The sequence below is a fragment of the Schistosoma haematobium genome, chromosome ZW (genome assembly GCF_000699445.3).
Source record: "Schistosoma haematobium chromosome ZW, whole genome shotgun sequence".
Lineage (NCBI taxonomy): Eukaryota > Metazoa > Platyhelminthes > Trematoda > Strigeidida > Schistosomatidae > Schistosoma > Schistosoma haematobium.
This window is the reverse complement of record NC_067195.1, coordinates 27,174,706-27,189,039: the sequence shown is the minus strand read 5'-3', so window position 1 is coordinate 27,189,039 and position 14,334 is coordinate 27,174,706. Positions and strand designations below refer to the sequence as shown.

At 34.6% G+C, this 14,334-nt stretch overlaps 1 protein-coding gene across 3 annotated transcripts in view; it reads left to right on the top strand.

Moving 5' to 3' along the window:
* FANCD2_1 (Fanconi anemia group D2 protein) overlaps positions 1-13,554 on the top strand; it is a gene marked incomplete at its 3' end in the record, with an annotated part of 31,483 nt that extends 17,929 nt beyond the window's left edge. Inside the window, exons 3-11 of one of the 3 annotated variants that reach the window (XM_051210876.1) lie at positions 1,806-1,999; positions 3,818-3,951; positions 4,025-4,615; positions 5,842-6,032; positions 6,697-6,766; positions 9,631-9,904; positions 10,111-10,999; positions 11,831-11,993; positions 12,341-13,554. In XM_051210876.1, the coding sequence (XP_051070892.1) occupies positions 1,806-1,999; positions 3,818-3,951; positions 4,025-4,615; positions 5,842-6,032; positions 6,697-6,766; positions 9,631-9,904; position 10,111 (1,455 nt within the window). Of the gene's footprint in view, positions 1-1,805; positions 2,000-3,817; positions 3,952-4,024; positions 4,616-5,841; positions 6,033-6,696; positions 6,767-9,630; positions 11,000-11,830 lie in introns of all 3 variants that reach the window. The other 2 variants (XM_012942225.3, XM_051210875.1) reach the window with 2 other exon arrangements.
* Positions 13,555-14,334: the final 780 nt, after the last annotated feature.

Below are 14,334 nucleotides of genomic sequence, written 5' to 3'. Positions count from 1 at the left end.
TACCACTAAAGTTAAACATATAAATTCAACCAAACGAAGACTTGGTGATCTTGATTTTAAACTAACAAGTTTGCCACGAACGTTTTTTACTGTTTTCCTACCCGATTCCTGTACCTCAAACTACTTCTACATGTTAGGCTGGAACAAAAAAAGGCCAAATGTGAGTAAGGGATTTACTCCAGAGTTAGTTTACGTAAAGAAAATTGAGGGTATTTATAGAGTTCGGGTCTTTAAAACTCTTTAACCAGAAATAGTTCAGTGCTCCCTAATTCTGTTTTCTACTACCCAATGATTATTTAGTTTCTAGAATTTAAATGTCGCGCACCTAATTCGCTAGGCCCTAAAGTGCTTGTGGTGTATTCACATTTAGATTTATCCCTCTTGTAGAAAAAAGTTTATTTCTATTAATGATTACAGGGGCTTTAATGAGCTTCAAAGGAAACATTGAATTTAAACAGAAATTATCAAACAAACATTATAAGTTTTGATAGGACATGATTAGCGAACTTGCCAGAGGTTTTATTCTAACGTGTTTTGTTATCAAAATTTTTCTTTACGGATTGATTGGCTAAATATTTTTATGACCATCATTAAAGAGATAGGAATTCTATTTGATACATTATATGGTAGGGAAGTCATAAACTTGAGGAATTTCTGAAACGATTCCACCGTCTGGTTTTCAAATCCTAGAACGATGGAAATCTCGCTTACATTAACCTGAGTTGGCGTGGTTTTAGGTGAAATCATACGCTACCTTCATTGGTTTAGATTATGCAGATGACCTAGTCACGTAACGATACTGACAAATGTTGAAGCCATTTAAATACCTTGTTTGACGATCACATAATACTGGTGATATGTTTGAGATGGAGAAGTTTTGTAGCTCCAGTGGACGATTTTAGTGGAGTTTCGTCCTCTGAGCTGAATAATTTGTCTTTCCAACTAATACAGGACTGGTCTACGTTAAAAGATATTTTAGTCATATGAAGTGAAGTAATTAAGCTAATCGGTAGTCTCACCTACATTCGAGGTCTCATCAGTCTTAATAGGTTACTGTGTAATGAAATGTCATAATGCAACTGCCAGACCAGGATCTGTCATTGAAGCCACTGATTGTAGGACTGAATCGTCCCAGGAGTTGCAGACTTCATGTTAGGCATCGACATAGCCCATAATCTGTCCCAGTATTGGAGGTGTATTCATTCGTTTTCCTACCATATTCGAACCAAATGTTGGTAAGACAATGGAGTCCAATGATCTGTAGAATAATGGTTTATATTTGTATAACTTGATAGTCTTTTCTGTTGTTAAATCCTAGGCTTGATCAAGCCAGGTAGATAGAAGGCCAGTAGGAAAAAAGAATCAAACACCTTTTGAACGGTATTTTCCTCATTCTTAGTAAACTCGTCTTGGCTGTTTATTTTAATTTACAGAAATCTAGGGACAAACGATTCTTATCTAACATACACCTCCCAGTTAAGGGTTAAAATTAATACCAGGCTTCCATTTTTATGGATTCTAAAATCAGATTTGTTTCGTTGCACGACACGGATGTAATATTTAATGTTAAAAAGCATAGAATTTTAGCATTTCTTGTCATTCAAAAAATCACATCTTGTGGTTGCTTGGTGAAAAATAATAATTGCATACTTAAGACACTGATGAGTTTCCTAATTTTATTTCCGTTTTATATTTTGTTTTCTTTTAATCTGTTTAATTTCATTTGTTTTTGTGTTCGGATTATTTACCAATAACTTTTAAGTAAATGTAATAAAAACTGGAGCTATTCTATTTCACTTTACTAGCCAAGTTTACGTGAATTGACCACTTGTTTTCGCGAATTGGATCTCAGTGCCATTGTTTTAGGTCTAAGCTCTTGGCCATGGATAGTGAAGTGTAATGATAATCAAGTATCCAATGTGAGTTCTATTGATTGGACAACACTTACTTGGCTACTTGATGAATTAAGTATCCGTTTGGACTATGTTATTGGGATCCCGTAAGTTTGTCGATGATTTATAGATTTAAAGACCCTATATGCTAGTGTTTTTCATGTTTAATAATTTTCCTATTTGTATTGTCCCAGGATCTTTAGCTGATGTTTTCTTTGTGAGAACTTACTATTTCAGCTGTTTTTTTTCTATTAACAATTTACCCGGTTTTAGCTATTCTCTTGACTTAGTGGTTCGATTTGCATATCATGTCGACCCAATCGAACTATATCAGTTAGCACGCTTTTTTTGAAGTCCTACCATGTCAGGTAGTTTAGTTGAATAGTCATAAAACAAAAAGCAGCACAGCTTTACTACATATTGTACTGGAGTATGCTAGCAGTAGAATGTTTTTCAAAGATCACTAGGCTATTCAGCTGTACACCCTTCCCGCAAGGGAATGGAGATGTTAAAATAGTCAACCCCAAAAATAGGATGTCCTGCCTTTTCCCATAGATGTTTGTTTTTGTGGTAATGCCTTGGGATTACTCAGGTAAAATATCGATAATTATTCACATGGGACTGAGTGCGTAAGGCTTCAAACAGTTATCCACTGAGTTCTACCTTCATTCTTTCAGGTCTTCAAGAAAAAGATTTCTCCATAGTGTGGTCAATCATAAAGTAATAACCATCCATATACTTCTGACAGAACTGGAGCTCATTTTGTTACATATTATTCCTTTCCTCACTTCCCAATATTTCTTCCATTTTCACTATCAGCCGAGTCGTCTTTGGGACTGTCATGATATTCCCCAGCTATTAACAGTCGCGTTTACAATGCGCCAGCGAGAGCAGTTCTGCTGTGTTCTCGTGATATCTTGCGGATCGTAGATTAAGGTTTTCGATGACTACGATTTGCGTTGCTCACTTCTGGGAGCAACACCAACTTGGGAATTCCGACGTTTGTATTTGTGTGCAGTGACGATAATTCAGTTGGTATCCGACTAAATAGCATCAGTATGAACTCAAAAAAGGGATACGTTTTATTATTTTTCGCCGCTTTTGGTTATGGAGATTAAATGGTCTGATCTATACGTATGAAATAATAATCAGCAGTTTGTAAAACCCCTGAAATTTATAGTGTGGTGTGCCGAATTTCTTAGAGATCATTTGTATTTACTCATGGAATCACATTTATAAACAATAAAAAGGACTTTGTTTTGTATCTCGTTCAACTCTACTCTATAATAATAATAATAATAATAATAATAATAATAATAATAATAATAATAATAATAATAATGATAATGAAAAATAATAATAATAATAATAGTAATAATAGTAATAGTAATAGTAATAGTAATAGTAGTAGTGGTAGTAGTAGTAGTAGTAGTAGCAGTAGCAGTAGTAGTAGTAGTAGTAGTAATAATAGTAGTAGTAATAGTAGTAATAGTAATAGTAGTAATAGTAATAGTAGTAATAGTAATAGTAGTAATAGTAGTAGTAGTAATAGTAATAGTAGTAATAGTAATAGTAGTAGTAGTAATAGTAGTAGTAGTAATAGTAATAGTAATAATAATGATGAAATACGATAATAATACTGCTACAGAGTTTATATTATGCACTTTTGCTTGTTTTATTATTGTTTGTTTTTTCGTGATCCACACTTAACAGTAAGGATTCAGGAATGAATGGATGAGTTGTTATTTATGGTTTGGATATTACTTGTTACGTAACCGAAATGTAATTCTCTTAGGAACAAGAGCTGAGTTTAAATAACTTACGAAATCTACTTTTTTATTATCAATATATTGGAGTAAACATTATTGGTGTGTTTGCGATGATAAAGTATTTTGAATACAATTGCTGTTGTTTTCCTTTCTTAGCTTACCCGCCACAAATGGATGGAATGCATTTGAGCGTTTAAACAATCTCACCGAATCTTCGAAGCTTGCTTATTTCACTTATATTGTTCCTTATCTTGTCTATATACTAGTGCATGCAGTGGATTATATTTCAGGTCAGATATCTTTCTGTTTTGTATTGACTTTGGTTTTATTATTTTGATTGATATTTATGTTTTCTACTATTAGGTATAGCTAAGCACGCAAATTATTCGAACAATGTGAGTGACACAGTTTTCTCATCAGACTCATCTGACGATGAGCGTAGCTCACAGGATATTACGGAGTCCAAAAAGTCACAGTCGGATGCACCTACTTCTGAAAAAACTAATCCAATTAATGGAAGTAAATTCATCGAAAGTTTATCATCTGGATTAAATTGTCAGATATCATCCATCGTGTGCATTTGTTTACGTTCTTTGTTGATGTTCACAAATGGATTCATTAATCTCTCTCCAAACGTCGAACGATATTTATTTGACAGCCCTGATTCATTAGCTATCAGTTCTATGACCACTTTCACATATAATACCATAAACACATTTGCCAAGTGTTGTAAATCGAACATCAATACAAGTGCTACACGTGAAATTATGATAAATGCAGAGGGTATCATTAGACCCGACCACTATAAGCCTATTAATCATGATTATGATGTAGAACAAACCACATTGTTTATGAAACAAATGGATGAAGTAGATGGAAAATTTTTTGTTGATATTTACGATGAAAATCATGACTCGCTGCCCATTTTAAAAGAAATAAATGTGCCTAGATTTGGTAAGTTAATATTTGTTTTCATGACCCTGTTTGCTTTGAGGTTTTTTTATATTTGATAAATTTAGATCATGCAGTTCGCCCTAAATAAGCAAAAACGCCAAAGAGATAATAACGTCTACTGATATTAGTTAATCGGACAGCGTACAAGAAACTATCGATAGCAATTTATTCAGGGAGTGTATGTTCTGGTTTTAAAATTGGTGTTATACAAACACCATTAAGTTGACGAGAAGTTGCGTGAAGGATAGATCACTATAGATCCCCTTATTGGCTAGATGAGGTCAAGTGGATGATCATACTTGAAGCCTGTAAGCAGGTTTTACGGATACAGTATACATTGAGTAGATAAGATTGTAGAGTCTTAGCTAGTGAAACCTGTTGCCCAATTTCAGGTAAGTTCCGAACACTAAAAACCCAAACATATAGTTTGTAGTGGAGTTTTGAGAGACTGGGAATAATATTTTGCAAACTCAAGTCGTTAACATCAGCACCGTTTGTGGAGAGTTGAAGGTAAAGGAGAATGGTTGACAGTGGTTTTTACCCATAGCTGTGATTTGTGGTGCATTTCCAGGAACCCGATTGTTTCAGGAAGACAAAGATAAGGTTGTGCACACATTGTTATTTTATTTAAAACCCTCAGAGTATTGGTAAATCCCAAGCTAATTTAGCTTGGATTTGGCCATACATATATGAATATATTATTTATTTCTAACATTATTTCGTCTTTGTTCGCCTTGTGTAACGATCGTCGATTTTTTTGTCCAACGAAATCTTTTACGAACTATTTTGCTATATTTACGTAAATCTGTTGGCTTAATCTTTTTTGCAACACTACGTTTCTTCTCTTGGTTAACTTCGTTTTGTGTTGTTACTTGTTTAAACTTTGCCGTAGCTGATTTGCCTAATCAAACTTCCTTTAAATTTGAGTGATTCTTTAAAACAGTATTCTTCACTGCCTTTCTAGTTTGCAGTAACTTGTATTGTTACTCACTCTCGTTGATTGCTTGGGAGATGCATTTTTATTTTGATTATTCTTTAGATAGCATAACTCTCTAGATCTCACATTTCGAGACTTGGAAAGTTTAAGTGTTCACTTTAATCCATTTGTCTCTCAGCTTGAATCATTGTTCAGAACCCGCTCGTTCGGTTAAATTTGTTTTGTGAATAACGATTTATAATCTCATACTTGTATGTTTAACAAACCCCTATTTTTATTTCATTATCAGACAATGCTGCCTTATCTGAAAACCTACGTACAATAATCGAATACTTGATGAAGAATTTAACACCATCTCGTTTACCTAGTGCTCATGCAGCTCTTTTACACTGCCGCCTTGTATTTTATTTGTCTTCTTTGTATTATGAATGTCAAAACAGCTTATCCGTCTCATGTCAATCAGATGAAAATACATTTTGGGTAGTTAACAATATCACTCATTTTTTGTTTTGGATCAGTTTAATATCTTTTTTTAATAATCTAGAACCGAGTTATTTCAGCATAAATAGATATTGTTTATACACAAATACAATATACACTGTTGTAATAAATAATTTGTAGTTTATTATGGTAGAGGAATTCTTCTTTCAGCACAGAATTTTCCGTATACACCAAACAAACAAACCTGTACTTATAAATCCGAAATAGTTTTCAGCATTTCTCAGATTTCATCTATCAACTTCAGATTCCGTATCATCTTTTATCATATTTTAATGAACGTACGCAGGTTATAATTATAACAAAAGTTGATGGCTATGGTTTCATCATGAAAATGCTCAGAAATAGCAACTAGATTTTCGGATATTTTAAGTAATTAAACTAACCTATTAGAATCTTTCTAAGGCCATAATGCATAACAAAATTACAAAGTCAGAGAACATATGTATTTCAAAGTATAAATATCAGGAATGAATTTCTTATAAGATATACTTCTAGAGCGAATTGATTGTACTCTACTAACTAGAATCCTTAATAGTGCTTTTATCGATGTAATTTTTTGAAGGGAGAGGTTGTAAAATTGATATAACTTCGTAATGGGATTCCATTTTTTACTGAATGATTTCCGGCTTTATTTAATTTTTAGGTTCCAAATTTATTCTCTTACACAAAAGACGTGTTGAATCAAGAATGGGAAGCTTCTATCAAGTTGAAAGGTAATAGTTAGCACTTTCATTGATCTTGCACACTAAGCGCAAATTCGGCTATAATAAATAAATAAATAAATAAACATACCTGGGCCTCCTAACCCTCTGAGGGCACAGTCCTCCGAACTACTCCGTCCTGGACTCTCCTTTCTCATTGCTACCATGTTTATTTATTTATTTTAACACATAGATATTGGCACAAGGAGGCACCAAATACATATGCGCTACACAAATCTCATTCGATATGTGTGAGGGCTGTGATACTGCCCGGGTGCCCAAACCGAAGCAGGTGGTTTCCTTAGGGGGCCACTCCCCGAGCCTTCGACCTGACGGTCTAATCCACAAGGCAGTGGAGCATCGTAAGGAGATGCAGTCCCAAGGAAGCCGGTGACCAACGAGTGGTTCGTACTCCATTTGTTCCCGCAGGATACTGGAGCCCATGTGTACCATTGGTTTAGAACCCAGTTAAAGCGCCGGACATTCGCTTTTGGTCCTCTCATTTTCGTAGACAACACCCCCGCCACGAGAAGACAATGAGTAGGACTTCCCTGGCAGAGGCTATATACACGTGGCAATGTGAGAGTATTTCGAGAGGGAGGTATTTTCTCTACGTAGTCGATTAATTGTCATGGTCACCGGCCCGTGGATGTGTATTACCTTGCGCTTACAGCTCTCCATAAATACTTGTACATTTTTGATGATGGTTGTGATAGTTCTCCACGTTTCATCTCCCTACAGTAGGACTGTCTTGATATTCGTATTGAAGATTGTGACTTTGATATTGGTTGACAGTTGTTTTGAGTTCCATATGTTCTGCAACTGTAGAAATGCTGTCCTTACTTTTTCAATCCTGCATTGACATCTGCATCTGATCCTTCTTGTTCATCGATGATGATGACCAGGTACGTGAAAGCTTTCACCTCTATCACACTTTCTCCATCACGTGTGATTGGGTTGGTGCTCTCTGTGTTGTATTTGGGGATCTTGCTTTTTCCCTTGTGTATGTTGAGGCCTGTTGATGAGGAGTCTACTGCTACACTGGTTGTGTTGACCTGTAATCGTTGGTATGTATGGGTTAGAAGGGTCGGGTCATCTGCGAAGTTCAAATCATCTGGTTGCATACAAGCTGTTCATTGAATTGTGTGCTTCCGCCGAGATGTCGAGGTCTTCATGATCTAGTCAGTTACTAGGAGAAAGAGGGAGGATGAGAGTAGACAGCCTTGTCTGACACCGGTCTTCATTTGGAATGCATCTGTAAGCTGTCGTCCGTGAACGACTTTGAAATGTAGTCCGTCGTATGGATTCCGTATGATGTTAACAATTTTCTCAGGTACTTCATAGTGTCGAAGAATATCGTATAAGGTTTTCCTATCCACTTTGTCAATTGCTTTGGCATGGTGAATGAATTTGATATATAGTGATGATCTTCATTCAGTTGATTGATCAACGATGATTCGCACTGTCGCGATTTGGTCTGTTATCGACCGATCCCTACGGAATCCGGTCTGTTGATCTCAAAGTCGGGCATCTACTGAATCTTTCATCCAGTCTAGCAACATTATTGAAAACTTTTCCTGGTACTGATAGTAGTGTGATGCCTCTGTAATTCTCACATTTCCTCAGATATCCTTTCTTTGGTGAGATATCTCACGTCTTCCATTGTCCTTCTGGTTTTTTTATTGATACAAATATGATCTATCTGGTTCTCTTTGGTGTGATCCAGTGAGACCTATGCAGCCTTGTGTATGCGTTTGTGGGGGATGTACTGTACCGTTTATATCCAATTTGTTGCAGTCACATAGATTATGAAACCTCTCGACATTCTCGTTCATCTCCTAAAGTCCATGTCGTCCCATGATATCTTCATACCCAGTGTTTTCCATTCCCATCAGGATGTTCAGGTCGTTTCCTAGACACTTCGCTATAATCGATTACAGCCTCTCATAAAATTGATCTTTGTCGTCGTTGTTGCTATCATTGGTGTGTGCATCACATTGGATAACATTCATTGTGATTCCCTCCTTTGGTTTGAAAGATGCTTTGATGATCCTGGATCCATGAGATTCCCTTCGTTTTCGTATTTTTTTGGAGAGCATCAGTGCAACCACTTTACGACCCGAATGCAATAGCACGTCTTAATATAATTTGTTTTTGTTCAGCTTGCGTCCAATATGTTTCACTTACTTCAAGGAAAGCCAGGTTCAATTGTCTTCACTTATCTTTTGTTGCCTCCTTATACATGTAGCCCTTCTTTTTGATCGACTATCGCACTGACAGTGGTATTGGTAATTTATCGAAGTACGTTCCAAGTAGTTATTGTACCCCACATCAATTTGCTTTTGCTGTAGAAGAGGGAGACAGTTCTTAAGAAGATTATTGTAACCAAATAACATTTATTTATAAGTATGGTCACAATACCCTTTGGTTAGTATTAATTGGATGATCTGAAGTTAATAGAGAAGTTCTAGTAAAGTTGTGAATCTCTACAACAACGTTGTGTCATTTATATCAAATCAATGTCTCCTCCAACTAGTGACGCGTGTTAAAATAATATTGTTAGTTTGAAAAATATGAATATAAACAGGGTAAGTCATTAAATTGGTGTTTGTCCCTTTTGGGGAGGTCTAATTTCTCGCTAGGAACCAATGATTGTTCGGTTGCATTCATTCCTTTGTCTCCCTAGAAATTGTTTTATTGTTTACCATTTATTTGGCTTTCCAACTCCATACCTTATTAATTACTCAGTTAATTTTTGTGTGATTTTCATTTATTTGTGTTTGACCAATGCTGGTTTTATAACGTAGCTTTAAAAGATCGAGTGTGATCCGTTCGGCTATTTATTGTTTTTTCTTCCTAAATGTTTTTTCTCGCAGATCAAACTTATTCAGAGTGCCTCCAAGCTCTACTATCATTCCATCTTCGTTGTCAGTTCTATCGTTCAAAAAAGCTTTGTTCGTTATCCCAGTCAACTAGTTTATTAGTAGATTTCACCAGAAGAGTTCTCGCTCCAGCTGTACAGTGTCACCAGAATATCATTCATCCATTATCTTCAAATGGCGTTTCTGACAATTTACATAATTCATACCGAACTTTAAATCGACAGACAATCGATATATTTTGCCGTGAGGTGTTGGAAAGTGTAGTCTGGTAAGTATCCATTATAGTCTTTCAAATTATAAAAGTCAAGTGAATATACATAGTCTTTTAGATGAACTGCAAATTTAATTAACCATATTTGTTGTATCTTGTAACTGCTTTGTTGTCTTCAGGTTTCTTGTCACAGAGCACTTTCATTTTTTTCTGGATTGTCAGTAGACCTTATGAACCAACACAGTAGTTTTTTCTTGTTTTAGACGAACTCTTTTGGATGGAGAAATAAGAAGTCCAACTTTTATAACAATCAATATTTGCTGCTATCGTATAAACAAAGTTGAATCTGTGAAGTACTGTTAACGAGGTATTTGTCTATCTGGCATTTGTTGCGGATGAAATTCATTTTACTTATGCAAAATTAAGTTCTTTGAGATTTAAGGTATTCGGTCTACCTTAGCAAGGTCACTTTGAACATTACAGTAGATTCTTTTGCATGGGGTATAATATGCATCTGTATGGAAATATCTTGGCAATTCATGTTATGATTTTAGTTAACAGAAACTATAATTGCACTTTGGATGCCTTGTGTTTATAAACGTGTTATTTAATTTAGCTGGATTTGTTTTCAAATATATTCGTCACGTAGTCTAATTTTTTCAGTTTCCGAATAGAATTTTACCTGTGCATGTGGTTTAAAAGTCTGTGAATATGAGGGGAATTCATTTTAAGTGTTGAGGACAAGAGAAAGATCATCTTTTGTTAAATAACCGGTCAGAAGCTATATTTTTTTGTGCTTGTAATCTAACTTCTTTGATATCCAACCATTTTCGATAATTCCTTATTTTATAGGATTTCAAAACATCTATGTGATTTGCCAAGAAGCATAAACACTTCAGTGAATTCAGTTCATTTGGACGAAAGCTCTATTGTTGCTCAGTGGAATCAGTGTGTTGAAGTGCTGTGTTGCATTACAGATTTTTTTCGAAAGTCTGAACGAATAACGGAATCAAATTCAAGACCCAGTAGAAATTTTCCTTCAAACAAGAGCAATTCAATAATTCATTTATTACCAACAGTGATGCGAACTGGACGTCTGTTCCTTCAATTATTGCTGAAAGGTGCTATGCCTTTACTAAATAATTTGTTTAGGTGGGTAATATCTTGGCCTATGTTCATTGTGATACGTAGCTCATAAGAGTGTTGTTCAAAGGCTAACATATTGTCATGAATTTGATTAATAAGTGGAACCAACTCATTTTAGTTTCTTAATTTATTGTCATGTCACGTTCAAAATGCTACGATAGAGAATAAAACCTGATTAATTTGTTTTAAGGAAATTGTTAAGCATTTCTTCTCTGGTTTCTTTTGTTCCCATTGAACATTACAATTTATTTCGAAAATAATCACAACCAAAGCATCATCTGTTTTGTTTTTAAAATCCTTTTATGTCTTCGATTGTATAAAAAATCTGTCTCACCGTAAACTTAGATTTTTATATGCAAAAAACCTTTTACGTTGTGGTGATGTAAAATTTACACCGTAGTTAGAGGATATTTTTATTTGATGGACGTTTTTATCACTACTTCTTATTATATACTTCCCATGCTACTTCTCGAAGGATAAAACCAAATATCAATGTTTTCCACTTATTATGTGAATAGTGTAGTCTGAAGTATGTTTCAGTGGCTATCATCTACCCCTCGTTGCAATAGCCCCACTTATAACTGCGAATTTTTATGGTTGCCGGTATCTAAGTTTCTGTTATTAAACATTTTTCCTGTGTGAATTAAATACCAAGTCCACATACAGCTGCATAAAACTGTAAATGAGGCTGACTGTTCTAGCCGGTACGTTAGTATGACACCTTAACTTTTTAAACGATTACGAATGAAATTTTCAGTGTGTTATAGTTAAATAGTGTTAGTCAGTTAAACTTACCGTTAATTACCAAGTGACTTTTATATTTCGCATCTACTTCAGACATCGAGGTGTGGAGGTTACTACCTTCTTAAAGAACACACAACAACTAACTCGTTTCCTTCAACGTATATGCAATCACGCTAAAGCATATCGTGACTCTCAACTAACTAATCAAATTCCAGCTACAAGACGGTGTTTGGAAACGTTTGTTTATAAAGTCAAGGTTAGTTTCATATTTTTAGGGTTCCCTTAAATAGTGATAATCCATCCAATGTATCGAACTTTCTTATTTTCAATAGGAAGACATTTTCACTGTATAATTGTATGAACTATCACTCCGTGTTCCCAAACTGGGAAACTTACTGAGTTATATGAAAGGGGAAATATACCAGCCATGTGGTATGCTTAATGTCTGATATTAATTTGTGTATCTGTATCTTTTTATTCCCTATTTATTTCGATAAAAGGCAACTAATATGTTGTAAATATTAAAGTGTTCTTCGCATTATATATATCAATGCATAACACATCTTAAATGCTTAAATTGATAGCTAAATTTTACTTTTATAGATCATGCTTTCACAAAACAGTTGCTTGGAAGCGTTTTGGCTTGGAACATTGAAAAATCGAGATCTTCATGGGGCTGATCTATCAGAAGATAATGATTCTATTGAAGGTGGTACTGAATGCCCTAGCACTGGTTCACGTTCTGTTAGTTACTCTAATTCTTCTAGGATCGACATTAATCGTTATTCTGCGTCGCACTGTGTATCTAATACTAGTACTTCAACTTCAAGCCAAATTGTAAATGAAGGTCATTCTACCCCCGGTTATGCAGATGGTGAATCAGAAGTAGAGGAAGAATTTGGTGATCATAGTCAAAAATGTGAGGGATTGACTGAGGAAGAGGATGTCATTAACGAAAGTCCTAGTGACGATAGTAATCTGCTTGAAGCAAATGATGATTATTAGATTCATTACTTTGACATCTGCAATCTAATCTAAACCAATTAATAAAACATTAAATACTATCTTGAAGCAATATTATATTTTGTGTCTGCATGTGGTAGATCCAATATTGGGATCCATTTGTTGTGTACTAGGTGTCTTCCTATCTAAATTCTACAATTTTCCTAAGTATACACTTAGTCTGCTTGTCTCAGTTATTTCTCTGAAGGATACTATCTGAGACGAAATTGATGAAGGTTATGTATGGTGAAGGCTGTTTTGATTGTATTACAAATACCCCTCTATATTTTTATTTCTGGTGCCACAAGTTTTCGGATTGTTTTATCTCGTCTTTTTTAATAGGATATTTCAGCTTTCCTCTCCAAAGCTAGGGAACAAACGAAAGCAAATGTCATTGGATGACATTTTTACGTCCATAGTTAAAAATATGTTTTTATGTTACTTGCGACACCAAAGCGTGGGTATTTATTTGATCGCTTCCGACAGATCCGATAGGTCCGTTCATTTTAGTCGTTCAAAGATCTGTTTACCAAACGAGATTATAAATCATTCGTATACTTAGAATAGTATATTTACTTAGTTAACAATAAATTATTATTCATACGTCTTGAAGCTTTATTTTATATACTTGCTAACTTGGGGAATCATCGCGTATATTCAGAGGCGTGTCATTTAGAGTTGGAATTTAAATCATAAAGTTTTCATTTCAAATTTTTATGTAGTTTCTGTCTGGATTCTCGCAAGAAATTCATCCTTTGATATTTCTAGGTTTCTTGTTAATAATATGACATGGGTAACCAAAATATCTAGAGAAGCGTAAACGAATATGGTAATACATTTAGAAGAAAAAAACAATGTTTTGGTGGGCTTAGTAGTAAAATAGTGGATAAAATCGATTAGTGATTTTCTGAACGTTTTTAATGTATCAAATACAAAACATCACTTAGAATCTAGTAAATCACAAGCAACTCTTAGAATTGGTTTCTTAGTTAAATCTACCTCTAATTTAGCGTCTCTTTAAGAGATAGAAGAAATATTAAAGTCTAAATCGATAGCATCATGTTTACGAAAATATAACTCAGTTATGATGTACAGATAATTTCTGTAGTATTCTGTGTCCATTTAAAATCATATTTCGGCAACCATTTTTATTCTTTTTTTGATCCATTGTTTGATCAACCAACTAATTCGCATCTGAAATGTGGATGCATGATTATGTTTAAAAGAAAATTACTTGTCTATGTGGCCGTTTATTTCGTGTATTTGAGTGACCAATCATTTATTACATAATTTTTTATGAATGAATGCAAAACAAACTCAAATAACCATTTTTGTAAGGTCAAAACGTCAAATTCACTTCATATCATGTTTAAACGATGCTTTTCAGATTACTGCGAACAATTTAATATCCTGTTGATCGAGTCTAAACTAAACGTTGTGAATGAAAATGTCTTGTTTGACCATGATGAGAAATTGTGCTCTCAGTTTTTCGGTTTTTGTAAAAATCTCGCTATTTTAAAGGTTACATTTGTGTTATTTTGTTTAACATTGAGAAATTGTTCGACAAACGCATGTAGAACAATTTTTACGATCTG